This window comes from Galeopterus variegatus, unplaced genomic scaffold (genome assembly GCF_000696425.1).
Source record: "Galeopterus variegatus unplaced genomic scaffold, G_variegatus-3.0.2 Scaffold3133, whole genome shotgun sequence".
Classification (NCBI taxonomy): Eukaryota; Metazoa; Chordata; class Mammalia; order Dermoptera; family Cynocephalidae; genus Galeopterus; species Galeopterus variegatus.
The window spans coordinates 215,601-236,267 of record NW_007729244.1 but is presented as its reverse complement, the minus strand read 5'-3'; the positions used below and the strand labels follow the sequence as shown (position 1 = coordinate 236,267).

Sequence of the window (20,667 nt, the reverse complement as noted above, 5' to 3'; positions counted from 1 at the left end):
ATACCTAAAGGAGAGGAAAAAAGAAGAGATGTAGAAAGCGTATTTAAGAAAATAATGTTTGCAATTTCCAAAGTATGGAGAAAGATACCAGCATCCAGGTACAGGAAGCTCAGAGGTAGACAAACAACTTCAATCCAAGGAGAAACACCCCAAAGCACATCATAATTAAATTATCAAAAACCAAAGACAAAGAATGAATACTGAAAGCAGCAAGAGAAAAGAAACACTAACATTCAATGGAGCCCCAGTACATCTCTAAACAGATTTCTCAGTAGAAACTCTACAGGCCAGAAGACAATGGGATAATATATTCAGAGTGCTGAAGGAAAAAGATTGTCAGTCAAGAATTCTGTATCCAGCAAAACGAATCTTCAAATATGAAGGAGAAATAAAGTCTTTCCCAGACAAACAAAAGCTGAGGGAATTAATCAACACTAGACCTGCCTTAAAAGAAATGCTAAAGGGAGATCTTCAGTGTGAAAGAAGACAATGCTAAGGAGCAGCAAGAAAACATTTGAAGGTACGTAACTTATTAGTAAAGTAAGTTCACAGACAACCTCAGAGTACTCCAGTGTTGTAAGGGTGGTGAATAAACCCCCTAATCCTTAGTATGAAGACTAAAGGACAGGCCTAATAAGACAACAACAAACAATTGTGTAAGAGATAGACAATAATAAAAGATGTAACTTGAAATTGTCAAAAAGTGGGGGGAGGGGGAATGAAGCCAAAAGCATAAAGTTTGCTTTTTTCTTTTTTCTTAGATATCAAGATTAAGTTGTTGCTAGGTTTCCTGTAGTTACCTCCATTATGCATAAGTCTATCTCCTCTTTTAATAAAGCATTGCTTGTTAAAAAAAAGTTGTTAATTAGTCTAAAATAGTCTGTTATAACTATAATGTGTCTTGTAAGCCTCATGGTAATGATAACACAAAACCTATAAGACATATACTAAAAATAAATAATGAGAAATCAAAATACAGTGCTAGAGAAAAGCACTCAATCACAAAGGAAGAGAGTAAGATCGGGAAAAGTGAAAAAAGGACCAACACAACAACCAGAAGAAAAATAACAAAATGGCAGTAACAAGTTCATATATATCAATAATATCTCTAAATGTAAATAGATTAAATGCCCCAATTAAAAGACACAGGGTGGCTCACTGGATTATAAAGCAAGAACCAACAGTATGCTGCCTACAAGAAACTCACTTCATCTATACAGACACATACTGACTGAAAGTGAAGAGATGGAAAAAGATATTTCATGCAAATGGAAACCAAGAAAGAACAGGAGTAGCTATACTTAGATAAAATAGACTTCAAGCTAAGTAGAGTAAAACAAAGATAAGGAAAGTCATTATATAATGATAAAGGGATCAAAAAGAGGATATAACAATTCTAAATACATATGCACCCAACTCTGGAATACCCAGTTATATAAAGTAATTACTATTAGACCTAATGGGAGAAATAGACTCCAACACAATAATAGATGGGGACTTTAATACCCCACTTTCAGCAAAGGACGGATCATCTAAAAAGAAAATTACCAGGAAACATCAGAATTAATATCTACTCTAGGCTGATTGGATGTGGCAGACATATGTAGAACATTTTGTACAACAGCTACAGAATACACATTCTTCTCAGTAGCACATAGAACATTCTCTAGAATAGACCATGTTAGGTCACAAAACAAGTCTCAACAATTTTTAAAAAATTGAAATCATATGAACTATCTTTTCTAGAAATCAACAATTGTACAACAGCTACAGAATACACATTCTTCTCAGTAGCACATAGAACATTCTCTAGAATAGATCATGTTAGGTCACAAAACAAGTCTCAACAATTTTTTAAAAATTGAAATCATATGAACTATCTTTTCTAGAAATCAACAACAAAAGGGACACTAGAAACTGTACAAATACAAGGAAATTAAACAATTTGCTCCTAAACAATGAATGAGTAAAAGAAGAAATCAAGAAGGAAATTAAAAAATTTCTGGAGAAAATGAAAATGAAAACCAGAACGTATGGGATACAGAGAAAACAGTTCTAAGAGGGAAGTTTATAACAATAAATGCCTACCAGACACAACCTACAGAATGGGAGAAAGTGTTTGCAAACTACACATCAGACAAGGGGTTAGTATCCAGAATTTATAAGGAAGTCAAACAACAGCAAAATAAAACCCAATTTAAAAATGGGCAGAGGACCTGAACGGACATTTCTCAAAAGAGACATACGAATGGCCAACATACGAATGGCCTTCAAATGGAAAAATGCTCAGCATCACTAATCATCAGGAAAGTGCACTTTAAAACCACCATGAAAAATCATCTCACTACAGTTAGACTAGCTATTATCAACAAGACAGAGAATAACAAGTGCAGGCAAGGATGCAGAGAAAGGGGAACCCTCCTACACTGTTGGTGAGAATGTAAATTGGTGCAGCCGCTGTGAAAAACAATATGGAGGTTCTTCAGAGAACTAAAAATTGAACTACTTTATGACCCAGGTATCCCACTACTGGGTATATACACAAAGTAAATGAAATCAGTATATCAAAAAGACACTTGCACTGCCATGTTCATTGCAACACTGTTCACAGTAGTCAAGAGATGGAATGAACCTAAATACCCATCAAGGGATGAATGGATAAAAAAAGCATGGTATATATACAAAATCGAATACTGTTCAGCTATAAAAAGAAATTGTATCCTATCATTTACAGCAACATGGATGGAACTGGAAATCATCATATTAAGTGAAGTTAGCCAAAGAAAGACAAATACCACTCATATATGGAATCTTAAAAAATAAGTGGGTCTAATATAAATAGAGAATAGAATTATGGTTACCAGAGGCTGGGAGGGGGCTGGGGGTAGGAGTGGTAGACTAATGTGTACAAAACTATGCTAGCTACCCTAAGTGAATTATTGTGCGGTAGAGCAGTATACGCGTGTATTGAAAGAACACACAATACCCCACAAAAATAAATATCAATCAAATTGAGGGGGGAAAAAAGAAACAAACCCAGTATCATGGGGAAAGGATCACTTGAATAAACCTTGGTGTTGGGTAAATATGACTCTGGTAGGTTGTCTGAGGAAACAAAGTGACAGTGGTGAAATCAGAAAAACCAGGTTGTGCTCAAGAGTAGGGAGTATGGCCAGAGCGTAGTGTTCCCGGAGCAGGAGGCTTCATTGATAGGTCAGGACTAGAATGATCTTCAATTCTCTTCAGGGGCAGTTTAATATGCGAGTAAGAGCATAGACTTTGGAGACAAAGGCCTGAGTGTGAATCCTAGGTCTACAATTTTGGCAAACTTCTTTCTTTCTGTTTTCTCATCTGTAAAATGGAGCAAACAATAAAAATATAACTCGGAGTTGTAATAAGGGTTAAATTAGATAACAAGTATAAAGCTCTTTGGTGCAGTTCCTGAAACATATGAAACACTCAAATGAGCTCTTATTACTAATATTATTTAACAAAGTTTTGTTTAGAAGAACGTGGAAATGGTTAGATTTGACCTTGGCAATATCGGGAAGGAAGGATCGAACCGTTGAGGGGTTGGAGGCAAGAAAACCACTTAGGAGGGTTATTATGTTGGGCAAAAGGGAAGGGATGACCGCCTGACTTTGTGGGGCAGTGAGGGTGGAAAAAGGGTTCTGGATAGACAGAACTTGAGCAGAGGGTGAGGTAGACTGTGGTCACTGGGCAGATGTGAGGCACATGGACAAGGAGGAGTTGTAATGGCGCTGAACTTTCTAGCTTGAGTAACTAGGTGAGTGGGGATGCCATTAATGGAACAAAAGAAGAGGAGAAGGAAGTTAAGTTTGATTTCGGACATTCCGAGTTGGAGGTATTAATAGGACACATCCAAAACTGAATCAGTCATTTCCTCATCACTATTTCCCATCTCACTTAACTGCTCACTAGGTTTTCTTCTTGCTTACTTGAGAGAGAAAAAAATGGCAATTGATATATATGAGGTCTTCAAAAAGTTCGTGGAAAGATTCATATTCTCTTTTAATTCCATTTTTCCGCGAACTTTTTGAAGTGCCCTCGTGTGTGTGGGTATGCTCGTGTAGACACAAGACCCCTTGTATATGGTTGCTCTTGTTCCTCATGCCCCCCTGTGCCCCCAGCACAGCCAGTGAGATGTGACAGAGGGGGAATGTAGAAATATGTCTTTGCAATTTAAAGGGAGTCGGAGTTTATTAGTGGGACATGTTCGAAATCCTCAGAGGGAATCCTGACAGGAGAGGGACCCAGTCAGGGTGTTGCCTTGCATCCATCTCTGTGGCTGACGTGCAGGGTGAGGGACACAGCCTGGTGGTCAGCGCGCTCTGCTTCAGCTGTGTTGGCCTATGTTATTACCACAGGGGAGTCGGTCCCTTTGATCCATGAGTGGGATTTTCATATTTTTTCTCACACAGTGTGGGGAACTATATGAGGAAGAAATGGGTGGGGTAATAACTTCTTTGGGTGAAAAAAATAGATCTATTATTATTAAATCACCTGAAGCTTTTTAAAATCCCATTTAAAATTTTTGTTGACATAGTGACTTATTTATTTCAAAGACCCTCCTTGAGCAACTTCTGAGTGTTGGTGATAGGCAGAGTTCCTGAGTGCCCGGTAGCTAAAGACACAGACCCCAAGGCCCCCCACCCAGAGAGGCCAGTTCTGTGAGTGAAGCCTGAGGATCTGTGTCTCAAATAGCTTCCCAGCTTATTCTAAAATGCTGCCCAGTTTGGGCATTTCCACCATACAGTGTATGCATGATCCCTGAGCCCCAGACACCTCTAGACAGCAAGTGCAATAGAGTCTGAAGAGGGTGTGATGGTCAGATTAAAGGCTTTTTTTTTGCTGCAGAGTGGAAATTATAGCAGGTTCTTTTCTCACCAGAAAGTGTGCCTTTACACAGAGAGTGAGATTCAGTCTGATAAAATTCCTGGTCAGAGAGGAACCTTTCAGGACTGCAGATTTTCACCAACTAGGCAGGGTTCTGTGCATACTGATGGCAGAGAAGTGGGGTGTAGGGACTTTGTACTAACAGTCAAGGTGGCCTCAGGGTGTCCCGCTTCTCTCCATACCCCTCCCTCACAGCATCTTCAGTGGGTGTTGTCTGCTCCTATTAGTGGCCAGGTGTTGTCAGCCAGGCTGCCCACTCCAACTGCAAGTGACCATTAGGGTTGGCCAGGTGGATAAGGGGGCTGGGCTCTCCAGGCTGAAATAACCCACTGATTATTTTAAAATATGTAAAAAAAAAAAAAAAAAGCTAATTCATGGTTATTCTGATTAAACCTACTTTGAAAATCCACACTTTAGTATTATAAGCACTTCACTTAAGCTAACTTTATATCTAAGGCCTTCAGCTTTAGCCCTTCATGGATAAACTGGTGACCCCCCAAAACAAAGCCTTCTTACAAAGTGGCATTTGATGGCAGGTTCTTGGCTCCAGGACTCCTGCGAGAAGACGAGGAGAAATCACTATGATGTGAAGTGCTACAGAGGCATTATGGAGGGTGGTGCAGTGTCAGCTGGGCACTGGGTAGAGGGTGGGAATTAGAAATGTGGGAGAGACCACATTCCAGTAGGGGACACTGCCAAACTTCATTCATTCAGAGCATAGCTTGTAAACACAGCCAGGCTATGCCTTGTGTCTTTGTTTGGCTAACTTTTCTTTGTTTATAATATAACTTGTAGTTGTGTTGCACATAATGCAGAAGAGGGCAGGGGAAGTCTTGGACACCTTTAACCAGACCTCAGCACACCTCAGTAGTCAGGAATGTGTCTCCATCTCTGATTATTATAAACCCAATCTACCTGAGACATTCCTGTACTGGAGTAGAGATTTAACTAGATGACCTCTGAGTTTTCTTCAGCTGGAAGTGATTGATTACAGGATAAAACATGGTCCTGGCTGGGCCTGTGACAGTCCCTGGCAGACTAGGTGGTCAGAGGTGTTTGCCTCTGTATGTGAGGTCATTGTGACCACCTTTTCATTTTTTTCCTTCTCTAGGTGGCCAGGACATCTGGAAGAAGCTGTTAGGGGCCATGGGATTATCTGAAATGTTTTCTCAAAGAGTGTCAGCCGGCGCACTGGAGAGTGCGCCGCTTGGGAGTGAGGTGGCGCTCCTGCTGAGGGTTCAGATCCCATGTGGAGACCGGTTCCTGCTCACTGGCTGAGCGCAGTGTGGGCGCAACACCGAGGGTTGCGATTCCGTTGCCGGTCCCCGGTACGGGCGCGACACCGAGGGTTGTGATCCCATTACCGGTCAGTAAAAAAAAAAAAAGAGTGTCAGTTTGTAAGGTCAGTACATTGACATGACCTTACTTCTGTGAATGGGAAAAAAGCCAAAAGAAGCTTTCAGGGTTGGCCCTACTCACAGTGCTGCTAGTTAAGGAGGACAAGTTTCCATTTTCTGCTTTCTGGTTCGAAGAGAAGCATACTTTACCCATTCCTTCAGCAACCCGTCAGCCCACCTCAGTGCCTAGGAGCTTTTCCTTCCCCTCCCTAGGACCAGCACTCTGAATTTAGAGGAGGTGTCCAATTAAACGTCATTAAATGCTTAGTTTTCTTTTAGCTTGCCAGTAATTGCAAAAGCCACCACAGTTTGCAGGTCACTGTGCGGTCTTGATATGAGGGTGAGCTCTAATCCTGCTGCTGCTCTGGCTGTGTGAGCTGTGGCTCAGGGAGGTACTTTTGGTTTTGTTGATCTTAAGTGTGATTTATGATTTGACTTAATCCCAGTCAAAAGTAACTTCACTGGATGATTTATTTACAGTTACTTTCTTTCCTCTTCTGCTCTTTTATTTCCAAAAGGTCATACTTAATCATCGCATGATATTTTCTTTTTTTAAATATATAGAATTCAGCACTTTACGTGGATAGTGAGTCACTGGTTCGGGCCCTTCAAGAGCTGCCTCTCTCACTCCGACTCAATGTTGCTGCTGAGTTGATCCAGGTAACCCTGAAGGCATCTAAAACTGGTGTGGATTTAGGGCAGAAGAAAAAGAGGGAAAAACACCCATCTGCAGGGTATCTCAGACTCACCTTTTCCTTTAAGAGAGGAATTTTGAGAATTTTGTATCAAGGTGGCATTTTGTAAAATTGAAAGGAGAACAAAATAATTTTTAGAAGTTACTCTTTTACATTTTATATTTGAAACATTTGAAAGGATCAGATGTAATGGAGTTGGATGAAATATGAAATATAAAGTGTGGCTATTATTTTATTTAAAATATTTATATGCCAGGCTCTGTGTTAGGCTCTAGGGACACAGTGGCCAGCAGACAGATACGGTTCCTGCCTTCCTGGAGTATGAGCTATTGGGAAAGATGAATAGTAACCAAATTAACCAAATAACCATAAACATATATACAAGTTGTAATAAGTCCTATAAAGTGCAGTGTACCATGAGCGTATATAATAATGAACCTGATATGCTGTGGTATGGTTAGGAACAGCTTTCCTGAAGAAGTGAGATAAGCTGAGGTCTAATGTGTAGGAACATTTGAGCTGGAATTTAAAGAGGAATGACCCAATCAGATCTACATTAACAAAATGATGATGATGATGATGATAAAGAACATCCTGGCTGCAGAATGGAGAGCAGACTGTGGGATTGGAGTGTGTGTGTTTGGGGTAAGTCTGCGTGTGCACGCACGTGCAGGAGCAGAGTAGATGAGGGAGGCGGGAGGCGCAGTAGAAGGCTGTCCGGGGTCCAAGTGAGTAATACTGTAGCTTGGAATAGGGTCATTGACAGTGGAGATGGCAAAGAAGTGGACTTAACCAAGAGGTATTTCAAAGGTAAAAATGAACAAGATTTGGTGATATATTGAAAATGGAGAGAGAACCGCCAAGGAAGAATTCAAGGTTTTCCAGCTTGTGCAACTCATCAGTAGGTAGTATCAGGAAGGGTGGCATTTAGACATTGTGATTTTGTGCCTCTGAGATATCCCAGTGGAAATATTAGTCAATTCGGATGTAGAAATTTATAGTTCAGAATTAAGGACTAGAAATATAAATGGGGCAATATCAGGGCTAGGTGGCAACTGATGAACTAAGAGAGGAGGAGACTCAAGGACTTTCAAATTTATTTGTGGCATGATTGGATTTAAAAAAGGAGGTGAAACCCTAGGTAGTACAGATTTTAAATAGAATCCTAGCAACTAAAATTTATCAACTTCTGTGGCTGCATGTGATGCTGAGCTTGAAGATAGCAATGACTTGGTTACCCACTCAATTTGCTGTTTCCATTGCACTTACTAGGGCAGCAGGCAGAATTCAGGGCTGGAGGACAGTTAGACTCAGGGTGGAGGGCTAGAAAGGTTCGCATTTGCCTCTGATGGGGGATCACCCTGGGGGTTCTTTAGAAAAGTATGGGGGTGTCTGGGAAAGTGGTACTGGCTTTTCGTGCTGGGTGCCCCGTCATGTTCAAAGTTCTGAAGTGGTTGGTTTGATCCCACACAATGTGGAACGTTTAACAGAATATACCTGGGAAACATTGAGATAAAGTCTCCAGGACTGAAGAAAGAGAGAAAGTGGTATGAGCGTTTGAGAGTGAAGGATGTTATGTCAGTGGCAGGCGTTAGAGTAAAGGTATAAAATAATTGAAGTAACTTTGAAAATCTGGTTGAATTATTTTTAAAATCCACCCCTCCCCCCACCACTGTAGAGCAGTTATTCTTGACCTTGTTTGCATAGTAGAATCACCTGGAGAATTGAAAACAAAAACAATGCCAGATACCCACTCCAGACCAATTAAATCACTCTAGGATTAGAAGAGAGGACCACATCCCAGCTTTGCCCTGTACAACTAACAATGCGGATGTTTATTCCAGGCTGTGTATAAAGCCACACTGTCTTGAATATCTATGAGAGTCTGAGGAAGTATTAGCAAAGTGGATCTGCTCAGGATGCTAAAAAGTGAAAATCAAGGGTCAGTGCCCCCAGTAGAGGTTGAACCTCGTTCTGAACCTGCCCACTGTGAAGCTGTGCTAGTCCTCGTAGCCTTCCCTTGAGAGCAGTGATTCTTGGCCTTAGAGTGTAACCTTACATTACAATCACCTGTGGAGTTAACTTTTATTAAAGTGTGACACAGGTACAGAAAGGTACACACGTAAGTATTTATGACCATGGAATCAGCATCTAGATTGAGCATCATAATATTGGCAGTACCCCAGAAGCCACCACTCACATGCCCTCCAGTCACTGTCTCCCCAAAGGTGACCATTATCCAGATTTCTAATACTACAGTTTCCCTTGTTTTTGTTTTTTCCCTTTTACACATGTGATCAAATAATATATTTTCTTCGCATCTGCCATTTTTTACTCAAATAATGCTGTTGAAAGTCATGCTTTTCTCGGTGAATTTGATCCTGCATCTTTATATTAGTGAATTTAAATACAACAAACAGATCAATGGATTTGCTGATTATTTCTTGGTGACTTTTACAGATGTTCATGTCTCATTACAGATATAAGTATAGATTCAAAAAGACCTATGGTGCTGTCAGTTTTCAGGCCAGTGATAGGAGGATAGGGACCTTTTAATTGCAACTCTGAGCACACAGCTGGGGTGGGAAGAGTGGGAGGCACAGTCCTGCCTTGTTTCAGAGAGGTCTCCCACATTTATCAAAGTTAATCAGGAAGGGTGCTGGACCGGGGCCCAAACGGAAGACACTTTGTGGGATAGGAGACTCAATTCAGATAAGTTCACAAAGTTTGATGGCTTCCTTAACCTCCTATGTTTCGTGTCTACTTAAGCAAATATGGCAAAAGTCACATTTTTAACTCAGTTATTGTACTTCTTTCAGGCTACAGTTCCTTTAGAGCTTCCTCAGGTGAAACCGAAGAGAAATGATGACAGCAAGGGACCAGGGATGCAGTTAAAGGGACCCTTGAGGCTTGGAGGAAGAGGGCCCATCTCTGAGCTGAAATCTGCTGCTGCTGGTTGCTCTGTGTCCATGGGCAAAGACAGCCCTAGACCAGGTCCTTCAAGGGGTTCTCATAAACCCACTTCCCCACTGCAGTCAGCAGCAGACCATTTGGAAGAAGAACTAGATCTCTTGCTTAATTTAGATGCGCCTGTAAAAGAGGGCGATAACATCTTACCAGATCAGCCATCTCAGGACCTCAAATCTGAGAAAGATGGGGAGGTGGCCCAAGAGGAAAAAGGTATAGCTTTCATTTTATTCCCCACCCACCTTCTGAAGTCTGGTGTTTTGTGGCCCCACCGCATCACATCTGCACACATCCCTATTGGCATCTGACATCGATCCAGTACGGTCCACTGACATCTATTTCTGTGCTAACATCTTTGCTTCCCCCTGAGCTGACCTTTCTGACAACATTCCTCTCACTCGATACACCGAGCTTCCAGAGCTGCTACCTGCCTGACTGCAGTATTAAACCTGGGGCTACAAATTGAACTTGTGCCATAAAAAGGTATTAAGATGCTTGTAGCTCTCAGCTTTTCAGCAGCAGACCTTTTAATCGACTGCCTTGAATGGGCCTGTTAACCAACTCTTTGTATTTCTTTCTTGCTATTTCGATCTTATTTTTTACAAAAGAACACTGTTTAATTTGTGCATGTTTTGTGAGATGGTGGCCCATCCAATTTGGAGAGGCCTAAGGCAATTGCTACAGCCACATACTGCATTCGAGAACTTTTAATGATGATTTTCCAGGTTTCCTACAATAGTACAAAGAAAACTGAGTTTTTGGTCTTTTGAAAATAACTAGTGAACTGTGAAATTCAACTTTAGAGTAAATAGGAGACCAAATCTGTCTCCATTTATTAATTTGTTTAGATATTACTATATCATCCTTTTAAGGAGTAACAATAATGAGGATGTTTCCCCTTGTTGTAAGGACAGTATTAGCACTGAAACTTTAACTCTATTTTGAGACTAATGTGAGGTTGTTAACATTGCTTTTATTTCCCCAGTTCCTGCAAAACCATCTGTGACTGAAGAAAAGAACATGGAATCTGAGCAACCAAGTGTATCAAAGAATGTTACTGAGGAAGAGCTGGAAGACTGGTTGGACAGCATGATTTCCTAAAAAAAAAAAAAAAAAGTGCCTGAAGCAAATTTTTGTTGCTTTCTAAGTAAAGGTGGACACAAAGCTGTCCTTCAGAACAGCTAGTTTACAAGCATGCCCTAAACCAGTGTGTTCCATCATGCTTACAGCAGTAAATGCCTACCTCTGTGTTTGACAATATTTGAAAGAAACATTTTAGAGGCTTGTTGGATTTTTTTTTTCCGGCTTAGTACTCTAATAGATTTCCTTAAGGGGAGGGGATGTTAGGCACTTGTTTCCAGTATCCTTCCTTGCCATGTTTACAGCATAGTAGGTGCTGCTGATTAAGAGATAGATGGAAGCAAGGCATGCATTTGGCCAAAATTAAAAAAACACACACACACAAAAACAAACACTGGCCTTTGAATTTTTTTTTCTTTCTTGTGTGGGGCCTTAGGCTGTGTGTCTCATGTGTGTCAGTGTGATTGCAGAATCAACCCAAACTGGTGCATTCCAAGAGGCCAGACCATGGATTGGTGTTATTTTATTGCAGTGGGCACTTCATTTTATTTATTTGAGAAGATTCATTTAAACACAGCAGCTCCACTACTTACAAGGGACCATAAAGCATTACTCAATTTTGGCATGAGATTTTTTTCTGAATTTTCAGTACAGTACTTCTTTTCTAATAACAGCAGTTTGACAAGCTGTTACTGAAAAAAAAAAATGAATACCCTTCAAGTGCAGTTTCATAAAGTAAGACAGAAGATCAACACCACTAATTAAAGGAACTGTCCTTCTGGAACACAAACATAAAAAAACTTGCATAGCTATATCTAAAGAGGTTTTAAGGCACTTAATCGATATTTCAGTGTCGACAAAGTGTTTTTTTTTTTTTTCTATTTCTTTAACTGCTTAAAGCTTTTCAAGCGGATTCTGCATACGGTCACTAGCAAGTACCATGGGAAAAATTAGACTGCAGTTAAAATGATTTTTTGTAGTTCAGATCATGAACCACTAGTGGGATACAGTCATATGACATTCAGATGTTTAAAATTTCAGGTATTATGCATTCAAGATTTCAAACTTCTCTAGTCCCTTCCTCAATTCTATTATCCCAACGAACTAGTTGCATTAGAACATAACACTCGAAGCATTCAAGTAGAGATTCCTTGCCATCCTTTTTCACGATTTGACAGGTTACCTCCCACTGTGTATGTCCATTAGGCACAAAAAGCCAAATCAATTTTAAAACACAGATTTTTAACAAACATTTTCTTGTAAGGGAAGCATTTAGACAATTCAGATATGTTGCAGAACTGTATTTCACTGGAAGTCTGTAATGGTGACATTTCTTTCATTCAGATTTATCCAAGCTGATCTTCATACTGTTTACGAAAGCAGTCGCCAGCAGGGAAGAAATCCCAGCACCTTTCTTGGTACATCTTCCAGACATAGGATTCCTGAAATGATGTGAACCAAGGGTACTTCTTTTTAAACCACAGTAAGCTGAAGCCCAGTTTGTTTTTGCTCTAGATGTCTCCCTTTAGAAGACTGATGTGAATTTATATGAGGCCAAACGTGCACATTCGTTCTTACTCTATTCCTAACCCAGGCTGCTTTGGGAGCAAGAAGTCATGTCTTCTTGACAGTGCTGGCAGGGGAGGACTCTCCCCCCACCCCCACCCCCACCAACAAAACTGCACCAACTCCATGTTTGAGCTGTAAAGTTTTCCTACAAATCCGATGATGTTTGAACATTTGATAGCCGACTTTTTCCTCCCTTATTTTCTACCTTTGCATTTCTTTTTCACACTTAGTCACAGAATCTCTTGACACATCCTTTCACTCGTCCTCTTGTGCACCCACCACGTTCCCCCTGTTGCCAACACAGAAGGTCGTTGTCTTATGCTAGTTCCCTCACTGTTTTACTCCAAGTGCCCTGCTCCTTGTTACGGCCACCCACTCCTTTTCTCATTGTCTTTTTCTCTGTAATGTTCTCCCAACCTCCAGCTATTCTAGTCTGAAGCAGTAACCATAAGGGTTTAGGAAATGTCAGTGTTTGTTGGGAAAGATAACCAGGAGGACTTTGGGAGTAAACCAAAGTCCCCATAGAATTCTGGCTTCTTCTTAAGTCACAAAAAGGCGATGGAAAAATGCATGCAAGAGACTAACGGGGTCATGTTCCAATGTCCTCTGCTATACTGTTTCAAGACTTAGCAAATGGAAGATCTTACAAAAGGGTATGATTCTTAAAAACATTTTATTTCTCACCTGACCCGTGTGCTCTGTTTCATCTTTATTAATCAAATACATCAGAAAGAACCTGGAGCAAGGAAAAAACAATAAATGACAAAAAGTTTAGATACTTTAAGAAACCTAGGTTTGTGTTCCTGCATGAAGTGTTGCATAAGGACACAAATCTTCATTTTCTGATAGTAATACACATTCATCTCAAAATTAGGCTCTTTGTGAGATCCTTTTTTACCATCGCAAAACCTTGAGCTAAGATCAATTGCAAGGTAATGTTTTGACCACCTTTAAATAATAAAATGGAAGCCTAAACTCTTTCCATTAATAAGTTAATAGACCAATTATTGGTGATTAATAGGCCAATTTATCATCTCATAAAAATTTAGAACTGAAATTACATGTGTGTCAAGGATATCTGTATGAATAAAGCCAGAAAATATTTAATCTCAGTAAGTTTCTCTGATTTTTCCGGCAGTATAGTTGTGTTTTATTATAGACAACTGGGAGAGGCCAGTGTAGTTTCACTTGTTCCGGCCGTGATACATGCCTAAGGTCTGAGCTGTTTTTCTGTGACATACAAGTATCCCAGAGGGCTGGGGCTGAACTCTCAGCTCACGTTACATGATCTCAGAGACAGTTACCAAAGGAACCAGTCTCATGCCCTTCAGGAAAAGGAATGTGAGGCTGGGTAAGGAAGAGAAGGTAGAAATAACATCCTTCGGAGGGTGGGGAGAGTCCAAGCCCCAGAACTTAATTCTGTCTGGGTAGTGCTGGATTCATAGCTTCAGGTCCTGGCCCACAATAGTGGCTCTAAATATGTTATTTTTCTTCCCCCTTTCCTTTACCAAGACTAATAAGAAAGAAAGCAGGGCCAATATCTCTACCATGTTTGAGTCTCAGGCATGTTATTCCTTTTCCAGAATGTTTATTTGACAAAGCACCATTTTAGGTAGGAGGTTCAAACATGAATAAGTTAGTCTCTTTCCAGTCCAGCTTACTGCTAGAGGTGGACAGAGACAGAAAGTAGACCATTATAACACAGAGTGTCCTAGGAAGATGTAGACGGGTTCCAACCCAGATAGCAGAGCAGCCTTTCACTCTTCTGCCATTTACTGGCACTGACATATGGCTGTGTGCTCACCTTTTATAGGACCTGTGTCCTGTTTACTTGCATTGAAATGAAAACTCAATTGGAATTAACAATGATAAACACTCATGGCATGAGGAAGGGTATGCTAAGTTTTTTATTTAACTTATTCTTTTTGCCAAAAGATGAGTTTAAGACAAAAACACACCTGCCACTTCTCTTTGACAATAATACCTTTCCCAAAGGCTAGGACTGTTCCATCCTAAAGAGAAAGGTTAAGACTTTCTAAATAATAAAATGTAGACAGAGGTGAGAGCTGGGTCAGGGAGCAGAGCCCAGCCTTTTTTCCTTTTATCAGGTAATATCTACATGCTCTAGAAATCTATAAGTTTCATAGGAAATCCATGGCACATAATAGGCTTTACCTTAGAAGAAATAACACTTGTGTAACAGCTCAGACCTTAGACACTGCTCGAGGTGCTGGGATAAAGCAGTGTGAAAACGTACACACCCCAAAATGTCCCACTCTCATAGAGCTTATATATTAACAGGAGAGGACAGACATAGTGAGGCCTGAAAACTGACCACAGAATTCAGCAACGTGCAGGTCACTGGCCCCCTGACGAGACCAACTCTCATGATGTGGGGAGGGAGGCCTGCCAGGAGGGGGTTTATGGGAGGAGAAACATTGGGGACAGTTTTGCTGAAAGGGAAAGAGAAGTAGGGCATGAGCTGGAAGTAAAAATGGGGGCCACAGACTTTTCTTTCATTAGCTTTAAAAACTTATTTGTACAGTGATAGGAAGAGTCCAGTAGGGAGAGAAATTGCTGGAGGTATGTGTCCTTGAGGAGACATGGGGATCTAATCACAGGTTGAGGGGCTGGCCTTTGCTAGGAACAGTCCACAACACACATCTATGGAAACATGGCAGAGGCAGAGTATATGGGCAAATATATGGGCTCATGGGGACTCCTGGAAGTTCTTTTCTGGTCACTTCTACTTTTTCCAGAGAAAAAGGAAGAAGTGGTATGACTAGAGACTGAACTATATGACATAATTGTTTTATTTAGCCTACCTCCCTGCCCCCTGCCCCCATCACCTCTGTTAACCAAGAATACTCACAGGTAGTTGGCTAAGTTGTGCTCTTGTAATGTGTGTGTTTCAAAACCATGAGGGGTCGTGTCAAAATAGTCATTGCCAATCCCACAGATGAAACATTTAGTCTAAGAAAAATAGCAGAGGCAGAGAAGCATTAGTAGGCATGACAGCACAGGCAGGAGGAAAAAGGGTGATGGTCTCTGTTGAGGGACAATGACATATTTCTCTCCTTAATGCTTTTGGCTGTTAGTCATTCACAACACATACCCAGCTCCTGGTTAGCTGAGGACAGTGGAGGGGGGCAGGCGTGGGAGGGGGATGGCAGGGTACCGAGTGGGGCAGAAACGCCCAGAGCTGGCAGAGAAGGGGAGAGGATGGGCAGGGAAGGCTGCACTTTTTCCTAGGGCTGACCCTAAGTAATAGCTGAACCTGTTGTTCATGTGCTGTGAGGATATAAAAACAGAGTTGGAATTAAGTTAGAAGAACATTACCTCCATGTCTTCTCGCACTTGTTCCTGCTGGTCTCTTAGCTCTCCAAAAGCATCAATGATAAGACCTGGAATTTTAAATACAAAGACCAACAAAGCACCTTAAGTAACCTGTACAGTGGTTCCAGGTAGAGGAATCACAGAGTGGCAGAAGCTGCTTTGTCAGAAAAGTGAATTATCCAGCTGAACTATACAATTTAAGCAAAATTAGAAAAAATAGGTGTGTTTTCTCGTGCCGCACCCTGGCTCACCATTGCTCATCACTCTCACCCCACCTCGCTGCACTACTCGGTGCTGTCAACTACTGGCTCCTCCTCGGAACCTTCCTCTCCGCTGCTCCCTTGCTGTCCCCGTCTTTGCTACGGGCTCCTGCTCTCCTAGCCCCTCAGACAGGGATGTGCCAGGCTTCTCCTCACTTTCTTTGCGTCGTAGCCCTAAACACCTGCACGTCTCACAGGTACCTCAACTCAGCACGACTCAAAACAAAATTCATCTTCTTTCTTTCTCCAATTCCTGATAAGCAAATGACTAAATATCACTACCCCACCTCCCCTGCTCCCCAAATAGAAGAAAAAACTTGTCGCACTCTCACACCTCCTCTCTCTGCTTCTTCCTCACCTCCCTGCCTGGGAGGAATACGATGAGCACAAGACCAGCCACAGGAGATGTCTTGGGAGTAGTGGTGAGGGCATAATTTGAGAAGGAAGTGGAAGGAAGGGGGTCCTCTGTGTGGATTCTCAGGTTTCTTGTAACAGTGCCTGTGTGTATCTTTATATATAGCCAAGGCCTCACATATAGTTGATGCTCAGTAAATGTTTGCTAAATGAACAAGCAAATGGATTCACAAACTTCTTCACAGAACAGTTAAGTCATAGATGCAGAAAAGCAAAAAGAACTATGTTTATTGAATTCTGTTCATACTTAACACAATTGGCAACCATACCTTGAATGATGGCCAGCAAGATGACAATGACAAAGAAGAAAAAGGTGATGTCAAAGACAATGCGATACATTTCATAAGGGTCACCAGCAGGGTCTTCAATTTCATCGCCAATGCCGCCGCCTGCTCTCACACCCACGTACATGTGGAAAAGGTAACACTACAGAAGCAAAATAATGGCGATTCAGGTAAAGATCGCAGAGTTGTTTTTAGCAAGGCGGTCAGCTCATTCATGTGATTAGATCGGATGGTGACAGCGCTAAACTAGGAGGAGGAGACTCAGTGAGGTCAGTGTCTATGCTGCCCACAGCTCAGTTTGGTGTCTACAAAGATGGAAAAACTTGGTACGTTTAGCTTTTAACAGATATTTTTTGGGCCATTTTTACAAATCAGTTTTGAATTATTTGATACACACAACAGAATCCATGTAAGGTATATATAAGTTAAAAGATCTTTAAGTCTTGGTGCATGTGGCATATGGTGGAAATTAGTTTTCCCTCGTTTGATTTTAAGAGTGTTAGCCTGGGCTTCAGGCTGTGCTGTAAACTCTGGGGAAATGCCCCCTCTACTTCTCCTGCATGCCCTGCACACGTGGTAGGGCAGGAATGCCTGCAGCATCTCAGATAACAGACTTTCTCTCTGCTCCTGCTCTGCACATGTGATCCAGTGCAGGCATCTGGGCACTGGCTCACCAAGCAGGGTGCCTTTGGTCTCTCCACCCCCCTGGGTGGGTTAGACTCACAGGGAAAGGACAGTCTTATGACTGCTAAGTCAAAAGCCAGGGCAGCCTGAAGACGGGAGTTGGTCACACGGGTGCTCTGGTGACCAGTATTGCTGTCTCATAAGGGTGCTCATCTCAAGGAAGCATAAGAAGCGTTTTTAGCCAAGAACTGTTATCTGTTTTATAGAGAAATGGTCACAGGCTGGGGCAGTTCACTGTCATCTCTCCCTGACACACATTCTTTTCCTGAAATCGAGTTGTTATGAACTTCTAGAAATGCTGCTGCGGCAGTGCTGGCTCACCCTGAGCTGTGCCTTTCTTTCCCACTAGGGTCTGGACTAATGGGACCCCCCCCTGAGCTGATCCTGCTGCTGTCCTGTTCTTTAGCCTATGGTGGCTGTTTGGAAAGAACCCCCCTGGCTTGTTGAAATAAATCAAGTACCCAAGCCCATGGTAATTTGCTCCCAGTTCTCAGAGACAAGAATCAAAGCTTGACTTCCGTGAAATTTAGATACAAGTCCATTCACAATGAGGTCTCATCTTTACCCCAGACACATTTAGATGAATGGTGACCCACCCTGTGGCTTCCCTTTCTGTTAGGCTTAGACACATGGAAACAAAACCTATTTCCACCACATCCACCTTCCCAGGACACTTCTCCCTTCTGGGTGAGACATCTGTCTTCTGCCCTAATCTCGGTTCTGCTCTCTCGCCCTCCAGCTGCCACTTGTTCTCCACATTCCCAGCGAGGAGCAGGCTCAGGTGGCCCCGTGGTGGGCAGTCACTTACCGTCATCATGTCATCACACTTCATATCAGGCTCATCGTCATCTTCACTTTTGTTGTAGAACTTGCGGAAGAAGTTGAAAGCCACCACAGTATAGAGGTAAACCACCACAGCCAGGAGACCGACGGTCAGAACCAGCTGGGAGTGAGAGAACAGAGAGAAGGAAAGGAGTGGCTTCTTCTCTACCCTGAAGGGTTCATGGGAGACTCAATGGAAACAAAGCGGAACAGTGAGGCCAGCAAGGAGGGACGGGGGGAAGGCGAGGGGTGGTGGTGAAGGCTACACACGGCAGGCAGAGAAGGAAAGATGGGACCCCAGATAAACAGAGACCCGAATACTGGGAGAAAAGAGTAATGAGTTAGGGGATGAGTTGTGTCCCCCACAAATTCATATGCTGAAGTCCTAACCCCTGTACCTCAGAATGTGAGCATATTTGGAGATATAGCCTTTAAAGAGGGGATTAAGTTATAATGAGGCTGTGAGGGCAGGCCCTTATCCAATGTCCCTGGTGTCCTTACAAAAAGAGATTAGGACATTGACCAAGAGAGAGACCAGACACACACAGAGGGACGATCATTTGAAAAAGCATCAAGAGGGCAGCCATCTGCAAGCTGAGGAGACAGGCCTCAGAGGAAACCAACCTTGCTGGCATCTTGACATTAGACTTCCAGCCTCCAGAACTGGGAGAAAATAAACTTGTGTTGTTTGAGACACCCAGCCTATGGTTTGTTGTTATGGCAGCCCTAACAAACTGGACTGGGCATATGTAAAACACAATAGTATTTAAGTGCGGGACAGTGCAGGTGCTATGAGGAGGGTTATATTGTTTTTTACAGAGCTAGCAGTTACCAAGGCTTCACAATGCAGCCTCTACTCTAATGCTGCTTCTAAAAAAATCTAAAGGTTCTCCAGACTGGTGGATGTCCCCGTGTTATGAGAGCTAGCAGTTACCAAGGCTTCACAATGCAGCCTCTACTCTAATGCTGCTTCTAAAAAAAATCTAAAGGTTCTCCAGACTGGTGGATGTCCCTGTGTTAGACTATTTCATAAGTAACCATGAACTGGATAATTGTCACAGCTCTGAAGTTACAATAAGAATTACAATGGTTGAGCCAAGTAACATTTTTCATTACCAGAAAATCTGCCCAGAGACCACAGGGCATGTTTACTTCCAGGCTTTAGGATAAGGGTTCAGCAGCATAAATGAGGAACACACAGACCTGCACATCTAGCCTATACTAGGGACGAGGTAGAGCTGCAGATAGGAAGATTGACAAAATAAAATGTTTGTCTTCAGGAAACCGTGCAACAGGAGTGGGCATGAGTGCTAAGATAAGTACCAGAATAGATGTCTTCAGCGAACCATGAACTGGATAATTGTCACAGCTCTGAAGTTACAATAAGAATTACAATGGTTGAGCCAAGTAACATTTTTCATTACCAGAAAATCTGCCCAGAGACCACAGGGCATGTTTACTTCCAGGCTTTAGGATAAGGGTTCAGCAACATAAATGAGGAACACACAGACCTGCACATCTAGCCTATACTAGGGACGAGGTAGAGCTGCAGATAGGAAGATTGACAAAATAAAATGTTTGTCTTCAGGAAACCGTGCAACAGGAGTGGGCATGAGTGCTAAGATAAGTACCAGAATAGATGTCTTCAGCGGCCTCCTGAAGGACAGATAATTACTCACACCTTGGATGGCAGACCTCCCAAAAAGTGGTTGGTTTAGAAAAAAAGAAATAGAACTTGGATTCTGCACCAAGGAAGAAAAGGGCTTGAATCTGAGCTCTGTCATTTAGCAGCTGTGCAGACTTGGGTGAGACACTTAGCCTCTCTGAGCCTCATCTATAAAGTGAGCATAACATCTATCTTCCAAGGTAGCAGTGAAACTGTCACAGGACATATGGCACAAGCTTGGCACATTTGAACTTCCTTCTTTTCTCTCTCTCCCACACAAAGGGTTAGAGATGTGAGGGAGTGTGTCTCGTACACAGGATCGAACATCATGAGAAATGCAGTGCTAAGCGGTTATCATTGTAGGCAAGGGGAAGCCACAGGAGAATTTTAATATGGCTGTAGCTGATGCTGTGTCCAGTCTCCTGCATAACGTCAGGGTCAAGCCCTTGATTAGCCATATATATCAACTATGTATAATATGCATATGAACAACATAATATGTATAAACTCATGGGAAGATTCATATTATCTTTTAATTCCATTTTTCCACGAACTTTTTGAAGTACCCTCATATAT

The 20,667-nt window shown here is 41.9% G+C and overlaps 2 protein-coding genes across 2 annotated transcripts in view; one reads left to right on the top strand and one right to left on the bottom strand.

The window, feature by feature from the left end:
- Positions 1–6,878: 6,878 nt before the first annotated feature.
- Positions 6,879–11,627, top strand: AVEN (apoptosis, caspase activation inhibitor; the record flags this gene model as incomplete). Its single annotated transcript, XM_008584045.1, has 3 exons — positions 6,879–6,974; positions 9,829–10,189; positions 10,962–11,627. Coding segments are annotated over 3 exons (573 nt in total), but the record flags the coding sequence as incomplete, so codon positions are not given.
- Positions 11,573–20,667, bottom strand: part of RYR3 (ryanodine receptor 3) — a gene marked incomplete at its 5' end in the record, with an annotated part of 211,225 nt that continues 202,130 nt past the window's right edge. The window contains 6 exons of the mRNA XM_008584044.1: positions 11,573–12,498; positions 13,310–13,361; positions 15,498–15,598; positions 15,965–16,029; positions 16,905–17,061; positions 18,412–18,546. Coding sequence (XP_008582266.1) covers positions 12,403–12,498; positions 13,310–13,361; positions 15,498–15,598; positions 15,965–16,029; positions 16,905–17,061; positions 18,412–18,546 — 606 coding nt within the window. The remainder of the gene's footprint in view (positions 12,499–13,309; positions 13,362–15,497; positions 15,599–15,964; positions 16,030–16,904; positions 17,062–18,411; positions 18,547–20,667) is intronic.